Here is a 23,236-nt window from a genome sequence, read left to right as displayed (position 1 = left end):
CATTGATGTTTATGGTTAGGTACACGTCGGAGCAAAGACAGTCCTTTTTCGCGAATGCGCACCACATCGATTATATGCAACGCAGGACTGGCTAGATAAACTAGTAATATCATCAACCATGTGTAGTTAACTAGTGATTATGATTGATTGATTGTTTTTTATAAGATAAGTTTAATGCTAGCTTGCAACTTACCTTGGCTTCTTACTGCATTCGCGTAACAGGCAGGCTCCTCGTGGAGTGCAACTTAAAGCAGGTGGTTAGAGCGTTGGACTAGTTAACCATAAGGTTGCATCCCCAAGCTGACAAGGTAAAAATCTGTCATTCTGCCCCTGAACAAGGCAGTTAACCCACCGTTCCTAGGCCGTCATTGAAAATAAGAACGTGTTCTTAACTGACATGTCTAGTTAAATAAAAATAAAATAGGCAAATCGGTGTCCAAAAATACCGATTACCGAATTATAAAAACTTGAAATCGGCCCTAATTAATCGGCCATTCCGATTAATCGGTCGACCTCTAGAAGAAATAAACTATTAGGTTATCAACATTGCGTCAAACATTTTTGGGGATGCTAGTGGATGTATTAATTTGGGATCTATCGCATCCCACAACTGTCCCAGACTATGTTTGGAATATTTATTTCTTACACAGAATAGAAAAGGTAAACTTTTGTACTATGGGGATATTAGATCTTAGTGCTTTTTCTGTTCGTTAGGCCGACTCATCTTGTTGGCTGAAAAAGTAAATGTGGACAGTTCTTCCAATATCTTCAATATGCACCTCGGAATTGGATAAGGATGTGCGCAGCTGCGTCGCCGATGTGTCTGTCTTCACTTGTAGCCTGTGAGAAAGACCCGATCACGTGATGAAGAGCCATGTGAGTGAGAGGTGCTTCGGAGCATGCAGCACCCAGGGAGAAGTGGGTGCTGTATGCTATAATTATTATACACTGCTCAAAAAAATAAAGGGAACACTTAAACAACACAATGTAACTCCAAGTCAATCACACTTCTGTGAAATCAAACTGTCCACTTAGGAAGCAACACTGATTGACAATACATGTCACATGCTGTTGTGCAAATGGAATAGACAACAGGTGGAAATTATAGGCAATTAGCAAGACACCCCCAATAAAGGAGTGGTTCTGCAGGTGGGGACCACAGACCACTTCTCAGTTCCTATGCTTCCTGGCTGATGTTTTGGTCACTTTTGAATGGTGGCGGTGCTTTCACTCTAGTGGTAGCATGAGACGGAGTCTACAACCCACACAAGTGGCTCAGGTAGTGCAGCTCATCCAGGATGGCACATCAATGCGAGCTGTGGCAAGAAGGTTTGCTGTGTCTGTCAGCGTAGTGTCCAGAGCATGGAGGCGCTACCAGGATACAGGCCAGTACATCAGGAGACGTGGAGGAGGCCGTAGGAGGGCAACAACCCAGCAGCAGGACCGCTACCTCCGCCTTTGTGCAAGGAGGAGCAGGAGGAGCACTGCCAGAGCCCTGCAAAATGACCTCCAGCAGGCCACAAATGTGCATGTGTCTGCTCAAACGGTCAGAAACAGACTCCATGAGGGTGGTATGAGGGCCCGACGTCCACAGGTGGGGGTTGTGCTTACAGCCCAACACCGTGCAGGACGTTTTGCATTTGCCAGAGAACACCAAGATTGGCAAATTCGCCACTGGTGCCCTGTGCTCTTCACAGATGAAAGCAGGTTCACACTGAGCACGTGACAGAGTCTGGAGACGCCGTGGAGAACGTTCTGCTGCCTGCAACATCCTCCAGCATGACCGGTTTGGCGGTGGGTCAGTCATGGTGTGGGGTGGCATTTCTTTGGGGGGCCGCACAGCCCTCCATGTGCTCGCCAGAGGTAGCCTGACTGCCATTAGGTACCGTGATGAGATCCTCAGACCCCTTGTGAGACCATATGCTGGTGCGGTTGGCCCTGGGTTCCTCCTAATGCAAGACAATGCTAGACCCCATGTGGCTGGAGTGTGTCAGCAGTTCCTGCAAGAGGAAGGCATTGATGCTATGGACTGGCCCGCCCCTTCCCCAGACCTGAATCCAATTGAGCACATCTGGGACATCATGTCTCGCTCCATCCACCATGCCACGTTGCACCACAGACTGTCCAGGAGTTGGCGGATGCTTTAGTCCAGGTCTGGGAGGAGATCCCTCAGGAGACCATCCGCCACCTCATCAGGAGCATGCCCAGGCGTTGTAGGGAGGTCATACAGGCACGTGGAGGCCACACACACTACTGAGCCTCATTTTGACTTGTTTTAAGGACATTACATCAAAGTTGGATCAGCCTGTAGTGTGGTTTTCCACTTTAATTTTGAGTGTGACTCCAAATCCAGGCCTCCATGGGTTGATAAATTGGATTTCCATTGATTATTTTTGTGTGATTTTGTTGTCAGCACATTCAACTATGTAAAGAAAAAAGTACTTAATAAGATTATTTCTTTCATTCAGATCTAGGATGTGTTGTTTAAGTGTTCCCTTTATTTTTTTAAATTCTAAGGAAATCTTGTCTGCTTAGTGTAACACACAGCAATATGGCGTAGCCAGATCAGGGCCTAACATAAGGACAACTCTGAGTATGCTATTCTTTTCTTCTGAAATAGACTACATTTTCTTCTTATCTTGTTTCTTTAGAACAGTCTAAAATAAATAATGGATTTATTGTGAAGGTGTAGGCTATATTACATGGTTTTATTTGAATTTTTAAAACACAAAGATCCAACGGCTTTAAAATTAGAAGTTAAACATAAAGGACAAACAAATGCAGATCCTCGGTCGCTGACTTTCCGGGACCAGATACCTTTTAAGATATCTGTAAAATGAGATGAATTTGTAATGTGGGCCATCATTTGAGGTTGGCCATGCTAATACCATGATCCGGTGTCAGTATATCGTCAAACAAAGACTAAGGAGCATCTAACAGGGTGGAGTATAGTTTGATAAAGGGAGATTTTAATATCTCTCACCAACACACACTAGCAATTTCAGTACAACGAGTTACATTCCAGACCTCTCAAGGCAATGCTATTTAATTCTCCATTTTGAGAGAGGGCTCTGAGAGGGATGATTCACTTGAGCTTATTGTTTGATAGCTGTCTTTATAACACCCACTCTGCCTGCTCCACATCAACACACACACACACACACACACACACACAGCTTACACACATACACATAGCTTACAAGTAGAACCTACAGTAGGCTAGTAATAGTGCATGACTATCCCTTCTTTTTATATAGAAGACTCAGATTATAGTGGTGTAGTTGTTTGAATAGGCTAAATTCTTCATGAGACCCCACATCAGAAAATGTCAGGTGGTCTGACAAGTGTCAACACACATTGAATCGATGCTTACCTTCAACTCCCAAATCTGTTCTAGGCTATTTGTTGACCGACCGCCCCCTTACAGACACCGTTGTTGTTTTTCATTATTGGACGTTTTTGATGGTAGTGTGAGTCTAAAGGCCTAATTATTTGTGATTGTGATAGGCTTACTTGTCCAGGGAGAGAGGAATATTCAAATTGTCCGCTGGTTTTCTCTAGGTAAGTACACAGACATTAGGGGAGTCTTCTGACACACAAAGATCCAACAGCATTGTCAATGGATGGAGTTTGCACTTCTGCACCCGTTAAGTTGACGGAAGTGAAGTTACCAGTTGGTCCACAGTGTGTTGCTCTCATGCTCTGTCTGTGATCAGTGTTGACAGTTTGTTGCTGGTACAGCCCTCCGCACTTCTTAGCTTTAATACAGCTCCACCCTCCCCCTCAATCTCTTTTTCTTCCCTCTCTTCTCACTCTGCTTTGGACGTGGGCGATGCTGCCATCTCTCTCTCCTCCCTCTGGATGATTGCATTAGCCTCCTCTATTCCATCATTCCCTGTCATTTCATTCATTTCCCCTGTTTTGAACACTTGTACTCAAGAGCTTTTACTCCAACCCTTTTGTCAGTCTGTTGCTGCTGTTTCTCCTGCTCCTAGTGCTCCTCTTACACACAGCATAGATGCACTAATTGGACCGTTTGTCATTCCCCCTGTTTATTCCATATTTTTCTCTCAAACCCCTCAAATCCCTAATGCTCACATCTATGTATGTATGCCTCATTCTCTTGTACACCTCTCTCTCACCTCTCCTTGTATGATTTCTCCCTGTTAAAGACAAACACTGGAACAAGTCAGGAATTGACAGACCCATTATTGAAACGATATGAAAGTAGGATGGTCACGCTGTACATTTCCAACCTAAACCAGCAGCAGGCCCACCACCCAAAGATCCTACAGGCCATATTGAATCACACTGTAGAACTGTGTCTCTTCTTTCTTTTCCTTTCCAGGGAAAAAAGCGATGACTGATTTTAATATTTCGTTTGAAGTAGCTATTATTAACATCACCTGTGGTTTTTATCTTGTGGTGGGGAAAAAATTTAAAAGTCAATTACTCCCTTCCCTATAACGCACGTGGTGGATGGATGATGTCTAGAGCTTTTATGTGGCTCAAAACATCTCAATATCTCTCTGGCCTCCTTATTTGTGGGGTCAAGGCCTACAGTGTTTTCAAAAAGTATTCATACCCTGTGGCACTCACTCATGTCATCATGAAGTGCTTTGAGAAGCTAGTCAAGGATCATATCACCTCCACCTTACCTGTCACCATAGACCCACTTCAATTTGCTTACCGCCCCAATAGATCCACAGACGATGTAATCGCCATCACACTGCACACTGCCCTATCCCTTCTGGACAAGAGGAATACCTATGTAAGAATGCTGTTCATTGACTATAGCTCAGTATTCAACATCATAGTACCCTCCAAGCTCATCATTAAGCTAGAGGCCCTGGGTCTCAACCCCACACTGTGCAATTAGGTCCTGGACTTCCTGACGGGCCGCCCCCAGGTGGTGAAGGTAGGAAACATCTCCACTTCGCTGATCCTCAACACAGGGGCCCCACAAGGGTGTGTGCTCAGCTCCCTCCTGTACTCCCTGTTCACCCATGACTGTGTGGCCATGCACGCCTCCAACTCAATCATCAAGTTTGCAGACGACACAACAGTTGTAGGCTTGATTACCAACAATGACGAGACAGCCTACAGGGAGGAGGTGAGGGCACTCAGAGTGGTGTCAGCAAAACAACCTCTCACTCAATGTCAACAAAACAAAGGAGCTGATCGTGGACTTCAGGAAACAGCAGAGGGAGCACCCCCCCATCCACATCGACGGGACAGCAGTGGAGAAGGTGGAAAGTTTTGACTTCCTCTGCATACACATCACGGACAAACTGAAATGGCCACACACAGAGACCATATGGTGAAGAAGGCACAACAGCGCCTCTTCCCTCATGAGGCTAAAGAAATATGTCTTGTCACCTAAAACCCTCAAACCTTTACAGATGCACAATTGAGAGCATCCTGTCGGGCTGTAACCGCGAGGCTCTCCAGAGGGTAGTGCGGTCTGCACAACGCATCACTGGGGGCAAACTACCTGCCCTCCAGGACACCTACAGCACCCGATGTCACAGGAAGGTCAAAAAGATCATCAATGACAACAATCACCCGAGCTACTGCCTGTTCACCCCGCTATCATCACCCCGCTATCAAAAAACAGCTTCTATCTCAAGGCCATCAGACTGTTAAACAGCCATCACTAACACTTACAGACTTAAAATCATTGGCCACTTTAATAAATGGATCACTAGTCACTTTAGTAATGTTTACATATCTTGCATTACTCATCTCATGTGTATACTGTACTTTATACCATCTATTGCATCTTGCCTATGCCGATCTGTCATTGCTCATCCATATATTTATATAATATTCAAATCCTTTACTTAGATTTGTGTGTTATGTAGTTGTAGAATTGTTAGATATTACATGTTAGATATTGGTGCACTGTTGGAACTAGATGCACAAGCATTTCGCTACACTCACAATAACATCTGCGAACCATGTGTATGTGACCAATAAAATGTGATTTGATTTGATACACCTTTACTTATTCCACATTTTGTTCTATTACAGCCGGAATCTATTTTATTAAACTTTATTTTTTTTCTCTCACACATCTACACACAGTACCCCATAATGACAAAATGAAAATGTTTTTAGATATTTTTGCAAATCTATTGAAAATGTTAATGCAAAAATATCTAATTTACGTAAATATTCACACCCCTGAGTCAATACTTTGTAGAAGCACCTTTGGCAGCGATTGCAGCTGTGAGTCTTTCTGGGTAAGTCTCTTAAGAGCTTTTCACACCTGGATTGTGCAACATTTGGCCATTTGTATTATAAAAAATGTATTCAAGCTCTGTCAAATTGGTTGTTGATCATTCCTAGACAACCATTTTCAAATCTTGCCATAGATTTACATCAAAACTATGTTGTATTGGATTTGCCACAAACATAACACTTTGTATTCAGGACAAAACGTTCATTGCTTTGACATGTTTTTTGCAGTATTACTTTGTGCCTTGTTGCAAACAGGATGCATGTTTTGGAATCTTTTTATTATGTACAGGCTTCCCTTTCACTCTGTCAACTAGGTTCGTATTTTGGATTAACTACAATGTTGTTGATCAATCCTCAGTTGGAACTGTTTTAAAGTCACCATTGGCCTTCCAATGAAATCCCTGAGTGCTTTCCTTCCTCTCCGGCAACGGAGTTAGGAAGGATGTATCTTTGTAGTGACTGGCTGTATTGATACGTCATCCAAAGTGTAAATAATAACTTCGCCATGCTCAAACGGATATTCAATGTCTGCTTTTTAAAAAAGTTTTTAGCCATCTACTAATAGGTGCCCTTCTTTGTGAGGCATTGGAAAACCTTACAGGTCTTTGGGGTTGAATCTGTATTTGAAATTCACTGCTCGACTGAGGGACCTTACAATTATCTGTATGTGTGGGGTACAGAGATTAACATGTTAACACTATTATTGCACACAGTGAGTCCATGCAACTTATTATGTGACTTGTTAAGGACATTTTTACTCCTGAGCTTATTTAGGTTTGTCATAACAAAGAGGTTGAATACTTATTGACTCAAGACATTTCAGCTTTTCATTTTTTCTTAATTTGTTAAAATCGCAAAAAACAATATTCCACTTTTACTGTGTGTGTGTGGGCCAGTGATAAATCGCAATTTAATCCATTTTAAATTCAGGCTGTAACACAACAACATTTTGAAAAAGTAGAGGTGTATCAATACTTTCTGAAGGCCCTCCATGTGCTCACCATGTCTGCCTCGGCATCTTGTCTCCCAGTCCGTCTGGCCTGGTTGTCTGGTGTGTCTCTGTCTGACAATCTTAATGAATCTGTCCATCTTTCTTCCAGGACCCAGCAGGGATCTTTGAGCTGGTGGAGGTGGTTGGCAATGGGACCTATGGACAGGTGTACAAGGTAAGACAAGACGTATGGATGGGGCTTGGATCATCGATCCAGCGTAGGTGAGAGACACTGAACCACCGAGCCGATTTAAGCTTATATTGAGACTGAGTGTCTCCCCTTATCAAACCCTCGTTGTGGTAGTACGTCTGAGATTAGGCCAGATTAATGCAGCTGTGCTGGATCACGCTGAGGCTGTCAGTCTGAGGAGCCGAGAAGACTGGTAGAAGTAATGAGAAGATGGAGAGAACTAAAAAGTAGAGATGAAGAGAAAATGATGTGGTGAAACATACAGCATAATCACTCTCAAAACAGATTAAACCAGGGCAGAGTTCCTTTAACTATTAGAGAATTTTTGCTCAAAGTTAGGATGTATTTTTAGAGCTGACATCTGCTGTACTAGCCTTCAGTTTCTTGTTTTGATTGACCAGTTAAGACAGGGGTTCTCAAACTTTTTGGGGCCTGGAACCCCTTTTGTGATAGCAAATTAATCATTGACCCCCTCATAATCATAACACAACTCGAGTGAGATAAAAATAGCATACAAGAAGTTCTATGACTTTGGCAGGGCATGACCAGACGAACCAAGTCTCGGGCCCTTGGAAGGAACTTTTTTTAGCAACATTTTCGAAAATAGTATTTTGCCATTTTCAAGCTAATTTCCTGCAATTCTACACTTTTTGTCATGGGGCAGAGTTTTTGTTGTTGCAGCTTTCTGGTTAAAATCCTGCAATTCGATACATTTTGAGGCAGAGAGAAAAAAGGAGGCAGTTTTGAAGCTTGAATTACAGTTAATTGCATGTTAAAAAAAAGATTTTAAGGGGAATACAATAAGTATTAAGTAAAAAAATGTATAATTGGTGGAGTACTGTGAATACCAATATCCCTATGAGCCTCCCAGGCCCATTGCCCAGGGTTAAGAGCATACATTTTTGATTAAAGGAGCTATATGTCATATTTTTGCATTGTAATTTCAGAAAATGTCCTTAATATACCTACAGTAATAGTGGAATGATGGTGTTTCACAATATTTCCCCCCAAAAAATTATATTGGGTACAGACAAAATTGCATTCTAATGATGCAGCCTTCTTATTGGTGTGTGTTTGCTAGCCCCAGTCAATTTGACAACGAGACGGCCCATCTTTTGTTGACCAATAAGAAGGCTGCACCATTTTGTCTGTGCCCAAGAAATGTTTTTGTGGAAACAAATCTGTGAAACACTATCATTCCACTATTACTGTAGATATATTGAAGACATTTTCTGAAATTACCATGCAAAAATATGACAAATAGTACCTTTAATATTATTATATTGTAATACAGCGTATAAACTTATTCCATGGATCCCTTGGCCAAAATTTGTTTAATCTGTTAGTAATATTCATAAAAAAAGCAATGAAAAATAAAGAAATAATATATATATTTATATTTTGAGGTCTGGCCGCGGACCTCTGCAGACACCACTTTAAGAACCCCTGAGTTAAGATGATCAAGTCTACTCTGCCTTTATTCAGGGGCGTCACGTTAAGACGGGCCAGCTGGCTGCCATCAAGGTAATGGACGTGACAGAGGAAGAAGAGGAAGAGATCAAGGCTGAGATCAACATGCTGAAGAAGTACAGCCATCACCGCAATATCGCCACCTACTACGGAGCTTTCGTCAAGAAGAGCCCACCTGGACATGATGACCATCTCTGGGTCAGTATGATGGCTGTTGTCCCTGTCTGGTGGTATAGTCTGAGGGAGAGCTTCATTATTTAATGGGCTGTCTCTGATATCCATGAATGACTTAATGCACAGAAATAATATTAGGATTACTGCAGGCAGCATTATTTATTACAGTGAATATTGCAGTGTGTCTGTGTGTATTTATGTGTGCTAAGTTCCGTCCTGTCTGTATAGCTGGTGATGGAGTTCTGTGGGGCGGGCTCCGTGACAGACCTAGTGAAGAACACCAAAGGTAACTCTCTGAAGGAGGACTGGATCGCTTACATCTGCAGAGAAATCCTCAGGGTGAGAAACCACACTGCACCCAACCGTAGAACCATTATACAACAGTCTGAGTCTTTAGGCCAAGCACTCGCATAAATCCCTACAGTGGAAAAGCACAATTACAGACTCCCTCCAGAGGGAGTCGAACCCCTGACTGAACTCTGACCTCTCTTTGATACCTAGGGCCTCTCACACCTCCACCAACACAAGGTCATCCACAGAGACATCAAGGGCCAGAACGTGCTGCTGACGGAGAACGCAGAGGTCAAACTCGGTGAGAGGATGGATGCTATACTGTTCATGTGTTTGCTCTGCTGCTTGTTGTGTGTTATCTACATAGGTTTATATTTACAGTGTGTGGGCTTGTTGTGATGAATATGTAATCCTGAGCTCTATTCTATCAATCTAGTTTGAGGAGTTAATGAGGTAACTTTGGTCAACTCTGAGTTCAACTCAGGATAACCGGGACCACAAAATTGGCTCACCTTTTAGCCAGGTACATTTCTATGGCAACGAATCCTTCAGATGTAATCTGGCCCGCGGCAGGCTAACTACATTTATACTGAATGTAGTGTCTGAGCGGCAAGTTGAGGACAAATGAAATCAGATTCCCTCCCTCTCTCAAAGATTACGTCATTATCCAGTTCACCTGAACAGCTTCTACCCCCAAGCCATAAGACTGCTAAATAGTTAGGTATATACTTAACCAATAGCTACTCGCACGATCTGCATTGACCATTTCTTGTACTTTTTTGACTCATCCAAAAGCTGTTACTGTTTATCTATCCTATTGCCTAGTCACTTTATATCTATCTATATGTTCACGTCTACCTCAATAACCTTTTACCCCTGCACATTGACTCGGTACTGGTTCCCTGTGGATTTATTCCTTGTTATTATTTTTCTATTATTTCTCTTTTTCTCTCTGCATTGTTGGGAAGGGCCCGTAAGTAATTATTTCACTGTTAGTCTAGATTGGTTGTTTACGAAGCATGTAACAAATACAATTTGATTTCATTTTAAAATTTGATTTGAGGAACACAACTGATTAAATAAATGTTTTTGTGTGTAGGTGTTTTTCTATCACATTGCACATTTAGTAATGACAAATGCACGTCACGCACAGAAACTTTTGTTTGACTTAATACAATTCTTTTATCAATAGGAGTGGGGAAAAAATGTGCTCTTATATTGATAACCACATCAAAACACACCAAAGTAATAAAATAAGGATACAATTTCTAAAAGTCTATTTCACACGATAGCCTGCTGAATTTGCAAGATACATTTTCTTTAAATTTAATTGTGGCACTGACTCAATGAAGAGTATGGCATTCAACTAGCCATGTGCAACATGCACGTGCAGTTACAAGCCTGCTAGAATTCGCGGCAGGTGGTCAAGCAATATCCACCGTTATAGTACGGATGAAGCCTGAGCTGGAATGGGCAGCTAACTGAAGCTGGCTAGCTTTAGAAAACCCTGAGTAGATCTAGCTTGCAGGGGGTATACCCCTCTGCTCTTTGTGCCTGTAAGTTACCCTCCAGTGTGTGTTTACAGCAGCTTTCCTCAGTCTCAACATTGACTCACCCTCAGGCACACTATGTATTTGTATTATTTCTTTATCTACAACTTAACTAAATCAAGACTTGAAGCGGAAGTCAAAAAAGAGAATAGCTGCTAATATTCTAATACTGACTTGTGTCTTCTCCACTGTGGCCAGTGGACTTTGGGGTGAGTGCTCAGCTGGACAGGACTGTGGGGCGCAGGAACACCTTCATCGGTACGCCTTATTGGATGGCCCCTGAGGTCATCGCCTGTGACGAGAACCCTGACTCCACCTATGACTACAGGGTAATGACCCCTTTCCATCCTAACGTGTGTATATGTTTGTGTTTGAGAGTGGCTACTAATTCTCACTGGTGTGTCCACAGAGTGATATCTGGTCCCTGGGGATCACAGCCATAGAGACGGCAGAGGGAGCTCCTCGTAAGTACAGTACAGTGAACCCACACACACATCTGACTCCACTTTATTACCCTATTCATCTACAAACACACACACAGCCACGAAACCGCTTTATCTCCAGCTCTCAAGAACACATTCCGCATAACATAAACCTGCAGTGGAGAGATTATTCAATCTTCCTCCTGTCTCATTACTGGCCCGTAAATCAAGCCCTGTGTTTCAGAGGTGGCTCATTCACCATTGTGCTGCTCATGTAAGATACGAGGTGTGGGGGCTAATGATCTGTGGTGCTAGATCGCCTACTCTATATCAAATCGCAAGCACAACTACAAGCACATACAGTGCCTTCAGAAAGTATTTATACCCCTTGACTTATTCCACATTTTGTGTTACAGACTGAATTCAAAATGTATAAAATATATTTATGTTCCCGCCCATCTACACACAATACCCAATAATGACAGTGAAAATATGTTTTCGGAAATTTTAGCTAATTTATTGAAATGAAATGCAGATATCTAATTTACATAAGTATTCACACCCCTTTGCTATGACTCTCCAAACTGAGCTCCCGGTGTATCCAATTTCCTTTTATCTTCCTTGAGATGTCACTACAACTTCATCCACCTGTGGCCAATTCAATTGTTTGGACATGATTTACAGAGAAACACACCGGTCTATATAAGGTCCTATAGTTGACAGTGCATGTCAGAGCAGAGACTATACCATATACCAAGTTCAAGAAACTGTGTGTAGATCTCAGAGAGAATTGTGATGAGGCATATCTGGGGAAGGGTATAAAACAATTTCTAGAGTGCCGAAAATGTCCAAGAGCACAGTGGTCTCCATCATTGGGAAATGGAAAAGATATGGTACTACCAACACTGCCTAGAACTGGCTGTCCAACCAAACTGAGCATCTGGACAAGAAGGAACTTTGTCAGGGGGGTGACCAAGAACTCAATAACCACTCTGACAGAACTACAGAGTTTTTGGGCTGAGATGGGAGAACCTGCCAGAAGGACAACTGTCTCTACAGCATTTCACCAAGCTAGGCCCACCCACTGGGGAGCAAGGCCCAGTTAATCAGAATTTGTTTTTCCCCACAAAATGGCTTTATTACAGACATGAATACTTGTCATTTTCATCAGCTGTCTGGGGGGCTTGTCTCAGATGATCCCGCAGGTGAAGAAGCCTGATGTGGAGTTCCTGGGCTGACGTGGTACATGTAGTCTACGGTTGTGATGCCGGTTGGACGTAATACCAAAATCTCTAAAACAACGTTGGAGGCGGCTTATGGTAGAGAAATTAACATTACATTTTCTGGCATTTTCTGGTCATTCCTGCAGTCAGCATGCCAATTGCATGCTCCCTCAACTTGAGACATCTGTGGCATTGGGTTGCGTGACAAAACTGCACATTTTAGAGTGGCCTTTTATTGTCCCCAGCACAAGGTACACCTGTGTAATGATCGTGCTGTTTAATGAGCTTGATATGCCACACCTGTCAGGTGGATGGATTATCTTGGCAAAGGAGAAATGCTCACTATCCGGGATGTAAACTAATTTGTTCAGTATAATACATTTTTGAATTCAGGCTGTAACACAACAAAATGTGGAATAATTCAAGGGGTATGAATACTTTCTAAAAGCACTGTATCACCGCACACTGCTCCCACTGTAGGCAGCTTTGAAGGGGGGGGGCCTAACTGGAGGAGTCCCTCTCGGAAGCCTGGTGCTGTTGCTGTACCCACCTAATATGCATGACATAGCCCATGGGTCGTTCAATGAAATTAGTGGCTTTTTGTGTCCCTTTTGATATTTTAAGAGATTGTGCACAAATATTTAATTTTAAAAGCCTATGATATTAAATGAAGAGCCCTCTAATATAAACCACATGAAAAATTCAATAAATCATTTTTTTTATATGAATGAAGACTTGCTAAAATGAAGCCTTTTGACATAACCCTCTGTGCACCCTTTTTGACTTCAAGGAAGATTTTAACCCACTTACGTTTCACCATCATTATAAAGCCCTAGTTATGATGTTGCATTGACAAGGTCATTTCTGGCAATTATTATTTATTTAGTGTTATTATTGGTTCCTTTTAAGGTAAAATAAAAAAACTGTACCCTCATTTTAAAGGTCAACCCTGTTAGGTGAACTGAATGCATTTTAATATGGCGAAACTATTCCTTAAAAAAACAAAACATTTCCAAACAGACATTTAACATCTTATGGTCAAACCCTAGTGTAAAAGCAGGTGAGCTGGCTCTACTCTTTTTGGCCAAGTTCTGTTGTTTTGTGGTGGAAAACTGAGCGTGTCAAGCATAACACGTCAACCCTGTTATACATCGATAGACAGGCTAGAAATGTTTTAATTTCATTCATGAAGCTTGCATTTAATTTTCCCTCGCTGTAGCATACAAGCTTCCATTCCCCCTGTCTCAAGGGGATTTATGGCATATTTTATTTGTTTGTATTATCTTTTACCAGGCTAGAAATGATCTAATGTGTTATTCTTCTACATTCATTTCACATTTCCACAAACTTCAAAGTGTTTCCATTCAAATGGTATTAAGAATATGCATATCCTTGCTTCAGGTCCTGAGCTACAGGCAGTTAGATTTGGGTATGTCATTTTAGGCGGAAATTTAAAAAAAGGGTCCGATCCTTAAATCCTGAAATCGCCAACCCCGTTACTTTACTTAGCACTTAATAGGCACTTACTATAGTAATTTAGTTTATTTAACCTCTTGAGATGGGAAAACAAATTGGTGTGGTGTGCCGTCATTAATTATGCAACATGGACTTACATTCTCACTAATACAGTGTTAGTTTCTACTGGTTACGGTGGGATACTACTGGCTAATTGTTAGCTAGCATTGCTGTTGTTTTTCAAAACCTTACCAAACCACCCTGTGGTCTGACATGAGCAGACTAGTTTCACTAATTTGTACAAACCGACATACATTCTGTTGTGTTGACTAGATGTGCAAAACAGGTGAAACGTGCCCATCTGTCTGTACAGGTATCACGTTTAAGTTCCCACAGATGCACATACAAAACATATACAGCACAAACCTAATACATGTGGAGAGTAAGGAATGGCCAACTTAAACTGGTCATGTAATCATTGTGTAGTCACAAACTTCTGAAATGAAACCCACTGAATGCCTTGGGCAGTATCAGAAGTAGCGCCAGTGTATGCATTCTAGAATGCATCTTATTGTTGAGCTGATAACCTAACCAGACAGGTTTTGCTAGCTACGCTGGGAAGACGAGGAGTAACAGTTTTGCTCAAACAAGACAATGGGCCAATAGGTGTGAGGGAACAAAGAAAGGATAAGGATTGGGATTAGGAAGACCACAGATATTGACTGGGAGTAGCTAGGCTATTAGTGTCACAATTCTCTGCATAGAATTATGTGATCCATTACAAGTGTATACTGTATAGTAATATACTACTAGTATTTATACTGTATAGTAATATACTACTGGTATTTATACTGTATAGTAATATACTACTGGTATTTATACTGTATAGTAATATACTACTGGTATTTATACTGTATAGTAATATACTACTGGTATTTATACTGTATAGTAATATACTACTGGTATTTATACTGTATAGTAATATACTACTGGTATTTATACTGTATAGTAATATACTACTGGTATTTACACTGTATAGTAATATACTACTGGTATTTAAATTCTGTTTTAATTTAAATGCTTGGTGGGTATAATACCAATCCATAATACCTTTCCCCCATACCTCTCGCTCTCCCCCCTCTCTCTCCACCTCCAGCTCTGTGTGATATGCACCCTATGAGAGCTCTGTTCCTCATCCCGAGGAACCCCCCTCCTAAACTCAAGTCCAAGAAGTGGTGAGTGTGCTGTTTAGATTCTGCTGTTATTTTTTCTGAAACTTCAGTTTTTATTTTAGGACATTTTGTCTTGGCTCCCCTCACTGCCCTCCATCCCTTCCTCTGCAGTGATAAGATTACTTCCTTACCCCAGCCCTGCTGTGCTTCACGGAACTATTTACATCCAACACCAGCTGGCCATGGATTCCTTTCATACACTGTACTTACCACTGGAAGTTCAGTGGCATGTCAGAAATGTTATCACAAAGACTAAGTCAAGATTAGGGCTGTGGCGGTCATGACATTTCCTCAGTTGGTTATTGTCATGCAAAAGACTGCCAGTCTCACGGTAATTTACCGTTAATTAACATAAACACGTTTAGTATCTCCAGGCCTCAACACATACACGCCGCTGATACACGCGTAGTATAATATATCAATTTAATATACACCACCACAATAAATCCATGATTTATGTTATTCAGGTCTAAAGAAACATGATATGAAGAAAATGTATTTCAGAAGAACAGAATATGAGTTGGCCTACTGTAGGACTATGTTATTTGGCTATGCTCTTGCTTTAGGCTATTCATTTAGCTGACAAGATATTCTTATGTCCAGTGCCATTATTTTATTTTATAGTACGAAGAATATAATTGAACTTAGCTGAATAAAGTAGAAAGGATATTTTTACCATTACAGAGCAAGTGCGCTATTATTATTATTATTAATTATGCTATTATGAAGTGGCTATGTTGAATGTAAAAGTGATAATTTGAAACAAGTCCTATATTCTAGATTTAGGGTTATTTGGCAACTTTAGTTGTGAATGATACAAACCTTAGAATGCCTTAGAAATCAACACATATATGGGCTGCATGATGCTACTATTGATGGTAGGCTAATGATGGTTTGAGAAAGTAGCAAAAACAGCTTGCGCTCTGTTCCTTGCCTAATCAGTCCGTTAACATGACCTTCATGAATTCTGAAGCCTTTAGGTGCTTATTTTGATGACATGCATGCTTCAAAATTCATTCACAAAAGGATCTCATAGAACTCTTCTAAGCCTGTGTTTACCACAGGCCTTATTTTCGGTGTTTATCCAAAAAACAACAATTCTTTCCCCATTAATTCCCCCATAGCAATGGCTGAACTCATTTCCGTTTTTTAGGACTACAAACTGGGGAGCTCTATTAGTCCAGTAGTCACCAACCAGTCGATAACCGAGGCATTCCTAGTTGATCACCAAACGTTTCTGTACAAAGCCCAATGATAAAAGCCTTGCATTCCCATGAAAATAGCAGTGAAAGATGTACCTAAGGAGCACTGTTGTACATTGCCACTTTAATTGTATGGACACCGACTGTCTTTCTGTCTCTATTTCACTCTCCCACGCACACAGACCTTTCCTGTTCTTCTTCTCTTTTTGTGAACACTCATCTTGGGATAGTTTTCATTCCCAATTACATGTGACCTACATTCCCAATTACATGTGACCTACAGGAGATACCAGGCCTCCTAAAAGTCCCACTCACACCAGCTGTCCCATCTCTGTCCACCAAACACCTGTTACTCAACACCCTCCTCTGCCTCACCCTCCTCTGACACTCATTACCCCCCCCCCCCCTTTCAGGTCTAAGAAGTTTATAGATTTTATTGAGGGCTGCCTGGTGAAGACCTACACCAGCCGTCCATCCACAGAGCAGCTCCTGAAGCACTCGTTCATCCGGGACCAGCCCACAGAGCGCCAAGTCCGCATCCAGCTCAAAGACCACATCGACCGCACACGCAAGAAGAGGGGAGAGAAGGGTGAGAGAGGGAAGGGCCGGCCTGAGCCTGACTGAGGCCTCTGTAATTTGGGTTGAGCTATTTTGTGTTTTCCATATAATGGTTGTTGGAGACTGGGGTGAGGTGTATTATAGTATGGAGGGTGGGGATTAGGTGTATTATGGTATGGAGGGTGGGGGTTAGGTGTATTATGGTATGGAGGGTGGGGGTTAGGTGTATTATGGTATGGAGGGTGGGGATTAGGTGTATTATGGTATGGAGGGTGGGGGTTAGGTGTATTATGGTATGGAGGGTGGGGGTTAGGTGTATTATGGTATGGAGGGTGGGGGTTAGGTGTATTATGCTATGGAGGGTGGGGGTTAGGTGTATTATGCTATGGAGGGTGGGGGTTAGGTGTATTATGGTATGGAGGGTGGGGGTTAGGTATATTATGGTATGGAGGGTGGGGATTAGGTGCATTATGGTATGGAGGGTGGGGATTAGGTGTATTATGGTATGGAGGGTAAGGTGCATTATGGTATGGAGGGTGGGGTGTATTATGGTATGGAGGGTGGGGGTTAGGTGTATTATGGTATGGAGGGTAAGGTGCATTATGGTATGGAGGGTGGGGTGTATTATGGAATGGAAGGTGGGGGTTAGGTGCATTATGATATGGAGGGTGGGGTGCATTATGGTATGGAGGGTGGGGGTTAGGTGCATTATGGTATGGAGGGTGGGGGTTAGGTGTATTATGGTATGGAGGGTGGGGGTTAGGTGTATTATGGTATGGAGGGTGGGGATTAGGTGTATTATGGTATGGAGGGTGGGGATTAGGTGTATTATGGTATGGAGGGTGGGGATTAGGTGTATTATGGTATGGAGGGTAAGGTGCATTATGGTATGGAGGGTGGGGTGTATTATGGTATGGAGGGTGGGGGTTAGGTGTATTATGGTATGGAGGGTAAGGTGCATTATGGTATGGAGAGTGGGGTGTATTATGGTATGGAGGGTGGGGGTTAGGTGCATTATGGTATGGGGGGTGGGGTGCATTATGGTATGGAGGGTGGGGGTTAGGTGCATTATGGTATGGAGGGTGGGGGTTAGGTGTATTATGGTATGGAGGGTGAGGTGTATTATGGTATGGAGGGTGGGGTGCATTATGGTATGGAGGGTGGGGTGTATTATGGTATGGAGGGTGGGGGTTAGGTGTATTATGGTATGGAGGGTGAGGGTAGGTGTATTATGGTATGGAGGGTGGGGGTTAGGTGTATTATGGTACGGAGGGTAAGGTGCATTATGGTATGGAGGGTGGGGTGTATTATGGTGTGGAGGGTGAGGTGTATTATAGTAGTGAGGGTGGGGTGTATTATGGTATGGAGGGTGGGATGTATTATGGTCATTATAAGTACGCATGTTTGCAGTACTACAGTGCATTCAGCAAAATATTCAGACCGCTTCACTTTTTCCACATTTTGTTACGTTACAGCCTTATTCTAAAATTGATTTTTTTTCACTCATCAATCTACAAGCAATACCCCATAATGACAAGGAAAAAACAACATAATACATTATTTACCTAACTATTCAGACCCTTTGTAATGAGACTCGCAATTGAGCTCAGGTGCATCCTGTTTCCATTGATCATCCTTGATGATTCTACACTTGATTGGAGTCCACCTGTGGTAAATTCCATTGATTGGACATGATTTGGAAAGGCACACACCTGTCTATATAAGGTCCCACAGTTGACAGTGCATGTCAGAGCATAAACCAAGCCATGAGGTCAAAGGAATTGTCCGTAGAGCTCAGAGATAGGATTATGTCGATGCACAGATCTGGGGAATGGTATCAAAACATTTCTGCAGCATTGAAAGTCCTTCAAGAACACAGTGGCCTCCATCATTCTTAAATGGAAGAAGTTTGGAACCACCAAGACTCTTCCTAGGCCAGATGGAAGCCACTTCTCAGTAAAAGGCGCATGACAGCCTGCTTGGAGTTTGCCAAAAGGCACCTAAAGGACTCTCAGACCATGAGAAACAAGATTCTCTGGACTGATGAAACCAAGATTGAACTCTTTGGCCTGAAAGCGAAGTGTCACATCTGGAGGAAACCTGGCACCATCTCTACGGTGAAGCATGGTGGTGGCAGCATCATGCTGTGGGGATGTTTTTCAGCGGCAGGGACTGGGTGAATAGTCAGGATTGAGGGAAAGATGAACGGAGCAAAGTACAGAGAGATCCTTGATGAAAACCTGCTCCAGAGTACTCAGGATCTCAGACTGGGGCAAAGGTTCACCTTCCAACAGGACAACGACCCTAAGCACACAGCCAAGACAATGCAGGAGTGGCTTCGGGACCAGTCTCTGAATGTCCTTGAGTGGCCCAACCAGAGCCTGGATTGATCCTGATCTAACATCTCTGGGGAGACCTGAAAATAGCTGTGCAGCGACGCTCCCCATCCAACCTGACAAAGCTTGAGAGGATCTGCAGAGAAGAATGTGAGAAACTCCCCAAATACAGGTGTGCCAAGCTTGTAACGTCATACCCAAGAAGACGCAATGCTGTAATCGTTGCCAAAGGTGCTTCAACAACGTGCTGAGTAAAGGGTCTGAATACTTATGTAAATGTGATATTTCGGGTATTATTTAAAAATATATATATAATTTGCAAACATTTCTAAAAACCTGTTTTTGCTTTGTAATTATGGGGTATTGTGTGTAGATTGATGAGGTGAAAAAAATTATTTAATCCATTTTTAGAATAAGGCTGTAACGTAACAATGTGGAAAAAGTCAAGGGGTCTGAATACTTTCCGAATGCACTGTAGATGCTATGCGTTCTCAATTCTGTTCTCTCTCTTACTGTCTTTGTTTCAGAGGAGACAGAATATGAGTACAGTGGCAGTGATGAGGAGGATGAGAACCGTGGGGAAGACGGAGAGTCCAGGTAACAACACTACCCCAAGCAATAAGCAGTAATATAAGACCACAGTGCCCTGAGATGAATGACACAATCTCCTGCTTCTCTACTACGATCTTTCCATCACCTCATCCTGCTATATGTCTCTGTCTCTCTGCGTCGTCCTCTCTAACACTTCCAACTCTCTCTCTCCATCCTTTAGTACCTCCATCCTGAATGTGCCTGGTGAGTCGACATTGAGGCGGGACTTCCTGCGTCTGCAGCAGGAGAACAAGGAGCGATCGGAGGCTCTGAAGAGACAGCAGGCCCAGCTGGCCGCCCAGCGCCGAGACCCAGAGGAACACAAGAGACAGCTGCTGCACGACCGACAGAAACGCATCGAGGAGCAGAAAGAACAGCGTCGCCGCCTGGAAGAGGTAATACACTGTGGTGGCTAATTTCTGCATTACCAAATGAGGAGAGTTACAAACTTCACACACCAGTCAGAGTTATACTTAAACAACATCTTTAATAATAAGAGCTTTGCATTAGCACTGACTTTCAATGATGTGCCATTTCTAATGAACCATTGAAATTGACAACATAAAAGTACAAAGATCTTTTATAGCCAAGATACACCCCTCTCAACCTACATGACGAACAACAGATGCATAGAATGGTCACAAGGTTAAGATTTGTATGAAAGATATCTATAAAACATAGTAGACAGCAACTGCTGTGTCAACAGTTTTCATTGTACAGACCAGTGTCTGGTCCTCCTACTCCAAACTGGAACCATCTCTCCCTGGTACGGTATAGAACAGACCTGTGTCTGGTCCTCCTACTCCAAACTGGAACCATCTCTCCCTGGTACGGTATAGAACAGACCTGTGTCTGGTCCTCCTACTCCAAACTGGAACCATCTCTCCCTGGTACGGTATAGAACAGACCTGTGTCTGGTCCTCCTACTCCAAACTGGAACCATCTCTCCCTGGTACGGTATAGAACAGACCTGTGTCTGGTCCTCCTACTCCAAACTGGAACCGTCCCTCCCTGGTACGGTATAGAACAGACCAGTGTCTGGTCCTCCTACTCCAAACTGGAACCGTCTCTCCCTGGTACGGTATAGAACAGACCTGTGTCTGGTCCTCCTACTCCAAACTGGAACCATCTCTCCCTGGTACGGTATAGAACAGACCTGTGTCTGGCCCTCCTACTCCAAACTGGATCCGTCTCTCCCTGGTACGGTATAGAACAGAACCATTAGCTCATGTCCTCTGGAATGCTCTTTAGGCTTTATTACCCAAAGACATCGTAAATCTCCTCTGTCAGTGTTATCTCATAGATGCCCATCCTCAGTAAAACACACACACAATAGTTAACAGAATACTCTATTCTGTCGAATAAAACAACCATTATAATACAATACAAGCATTATAATATAATCTTGCCATTTCCACGACAACACACAGGCCTTATATCAATTAGATTTGCTCACCTCCTGCGCCCTCTCTCCTCCGTCCTCTCCCACCTCCTGCGCCCTCTCTCCTTCTTCTTCTCTCACCTCCTGCGCCCTCTCTCCTCCGTCCTCCCTCACCTCCGCCCACGCCCTCTCACCTCCTGTGCCCTCTCTCACCTCCTGTGCCCTCTCTCACCTCCTGTGCCCTCTCTCACCTCCTGCGCCCTCACTCCTCTGTCCTCTCACCTCCTTTTGAAAAGGTAAAAGTTAATCAAGGAGAGTTGGTGAGGAGAGGGAAAGTGGACAAATGCACTCGTATGAAATTACTTTTACAGGGGTGGATCCCAAAATAAATGTGTGAAGTGCTAAAAACAAATTTAGTTAGTTGTGCAAGACATTTTATCGATAAAAGGAGGCTATCAAGGAGGGTAGGACCGTCTTCTGTTTGTCTACTAACAAATTTACGCACACCTCAACCACTTATCGGTTTCCGAGTCACGGAGGAGAGAGGACGGAGGACGGGCTTTTGCCCAAACGAGAGAACTCCACTGACACAGTCACACACAGCCTTATCAACTGCGGCTAGTGTTCTTTAGCAGGTTCAAGTAAACCCTGATTTTACGCTTTGAGGTAAAACCAGTGACCAACATGGTTCAGCTGACTTTATTCTAACTTACAGAGAATGAATCATCACAAGCTTTTATACAGTTATTTATGTCACCCAAAGTCTAAGGTTTTCACAGTAGCCAGGTTTACTGGGCTTGTACTAGGGTGTTATGTATATTGCCAAAACACACTGTACAGTGTTTTTGAAGATGCCATAATACAGCAGGATATGAAGCTTGCTAATTTAGCAAGTTGGTCATGCCAGGTAGCCTAGTGGTTAGAGCGTTGGGCCAGTAACCGAAAGGTTGCTGGATCGAATCCCCGAGCTGACAAGATAAAAATATGTTGTTCTGCCCCTGAACAAGGCAGTTAACCCACGGTTCCCCGGTAGGCCGTCATTGTAAATAAGAATTTGTTCTTAACTGACTTGCCTAGTTAAATTAAAAAAGCTATCTATATTGCTTTTTTAAAAATAATGTATATAATAAATAATGTATATAATTTCTGTGCCAACTGAAAGAATTCAATTGGATTTAAATCTCAAATGTTAGATTCACCACATGCAGTAGATGGGAATTGATTATCACAAGGTCAGGTATCAACTTTTCTTCAGGGAGAGAAAACATTTTTTATCGCTGAATGGTCTCTGGAGATAGTTCATCATTAATTGGCAACAACAAAAGAGAAGACAAGCATCTTAAATGTAAAACATGTCATTAGCAAGTTATATCTTGTTTTAATACAACAATGAGGAAGGCTCTCTTAAGGGAGTTGTTTTAATAGGGAGGATGTAGTGTCTTTTCAGAAGGCGGCTTACTATTCAGGGCGATACCAATTAAAGTGATGCTCCAGAGCTTTTGTATCATTTCAGCCAGTAGTTTTGAAAGTAGTGCTCACAAACCAAAACGGGTCCCTGAAAATTGTAGACAATTGTGTACTACGTCATGCAATTCGTATGATATGTTACGAATAGGAATTTGTACAGTATGTTAAGAATTTGTAAGTGCTGAAGATCCCGGACTGCATCTTTCACCCTTTAGCCCTATTCTCAACTGGCTGGCAGAGCATGTTTTGGCAATGGATTTCGAAGTGGATATGAAAAGAATCTTCACATTAACTTAATTGGTCAACTCCCCCAGCCCCACTGCATCAAAAAACATACTTTGTATATTTTTGGGTTGCTGCAGTTCAGTGTTGTGGCACTCTAACTTTGCTCACTCGGGGCTGTAAGAACTCTGTCACAAAATATATGGGATAAGAGGCAGGAATTCAGTTGATGAGGGAT

General features: G+C 42.6%; 1 protein-coding gene across 4 annotated transcripts in view; it reads left to right on the top strand.

The window, feature by feature from the left end:
• Nucleotides 1-23,236, top strand: part of LOC115154422 (misshapen-like kinase 1) — a 61,618-nt gene that overhangs the window by 14,878 nt on the left and 23,504 nt on the right. For all 4 annotated transcript variants that reach the window (XM_029700610.1, XM_029700612.1, XM_029700613.1 and 1 more), the window contains exons 2-11: nt 7,344-7,409; nt 8,910-9,092; nt 9,297-9,407; nt 9,570-9,660; nt 11,108-11,238; nt 11,319-11,373; nt 15,166-15,244; nt 16,857-17,032; nt 19,865-19,934; nt 20,110-20,323. In XM_029700610.1, coding sequence (XP_029556470.1) covers nt 7,344-7,409; nt 8,910-9,092; nt 9,297-9,407; nt 9,570-9,660; nt 11,108-11,238; nt 11,319-11,373; nt 15,166-15,244; nt 16,857-17,032; nt 19,865-19,934; nt 20,110-20,323 — 1,176 coding nt within the window. The remainder of the gene's footprint in view (nt 1-7,343; nt 7,410-8,909; nt 9,093-9,296; nt 9,408-9,569; nt 9,661-11,107; nt 11,239-11,318; nt 11,374-15,165; nt 15,245-16,856; nt 17,033-19,864; nt 19,935-20,109; nt 20,324-23,236) is intronic.

This window comes from Salmo trutta, chromosome 19 (genome assembly GCF_901001165.1).
Source record: "Salmo trutta chromosome 19, fSalTru1.1, whole genome shotgun sequence".
NCBI lineage: Eukaryota > Metazoa > Chordata > Actinopteri > Salmoniformes > Salmonidae > Salmo > Salmo trutta.
Note: the sequence above shows the minus strand (reverse complement) of the source record. Positions and strands in the feature narration are given on the sequence as shown.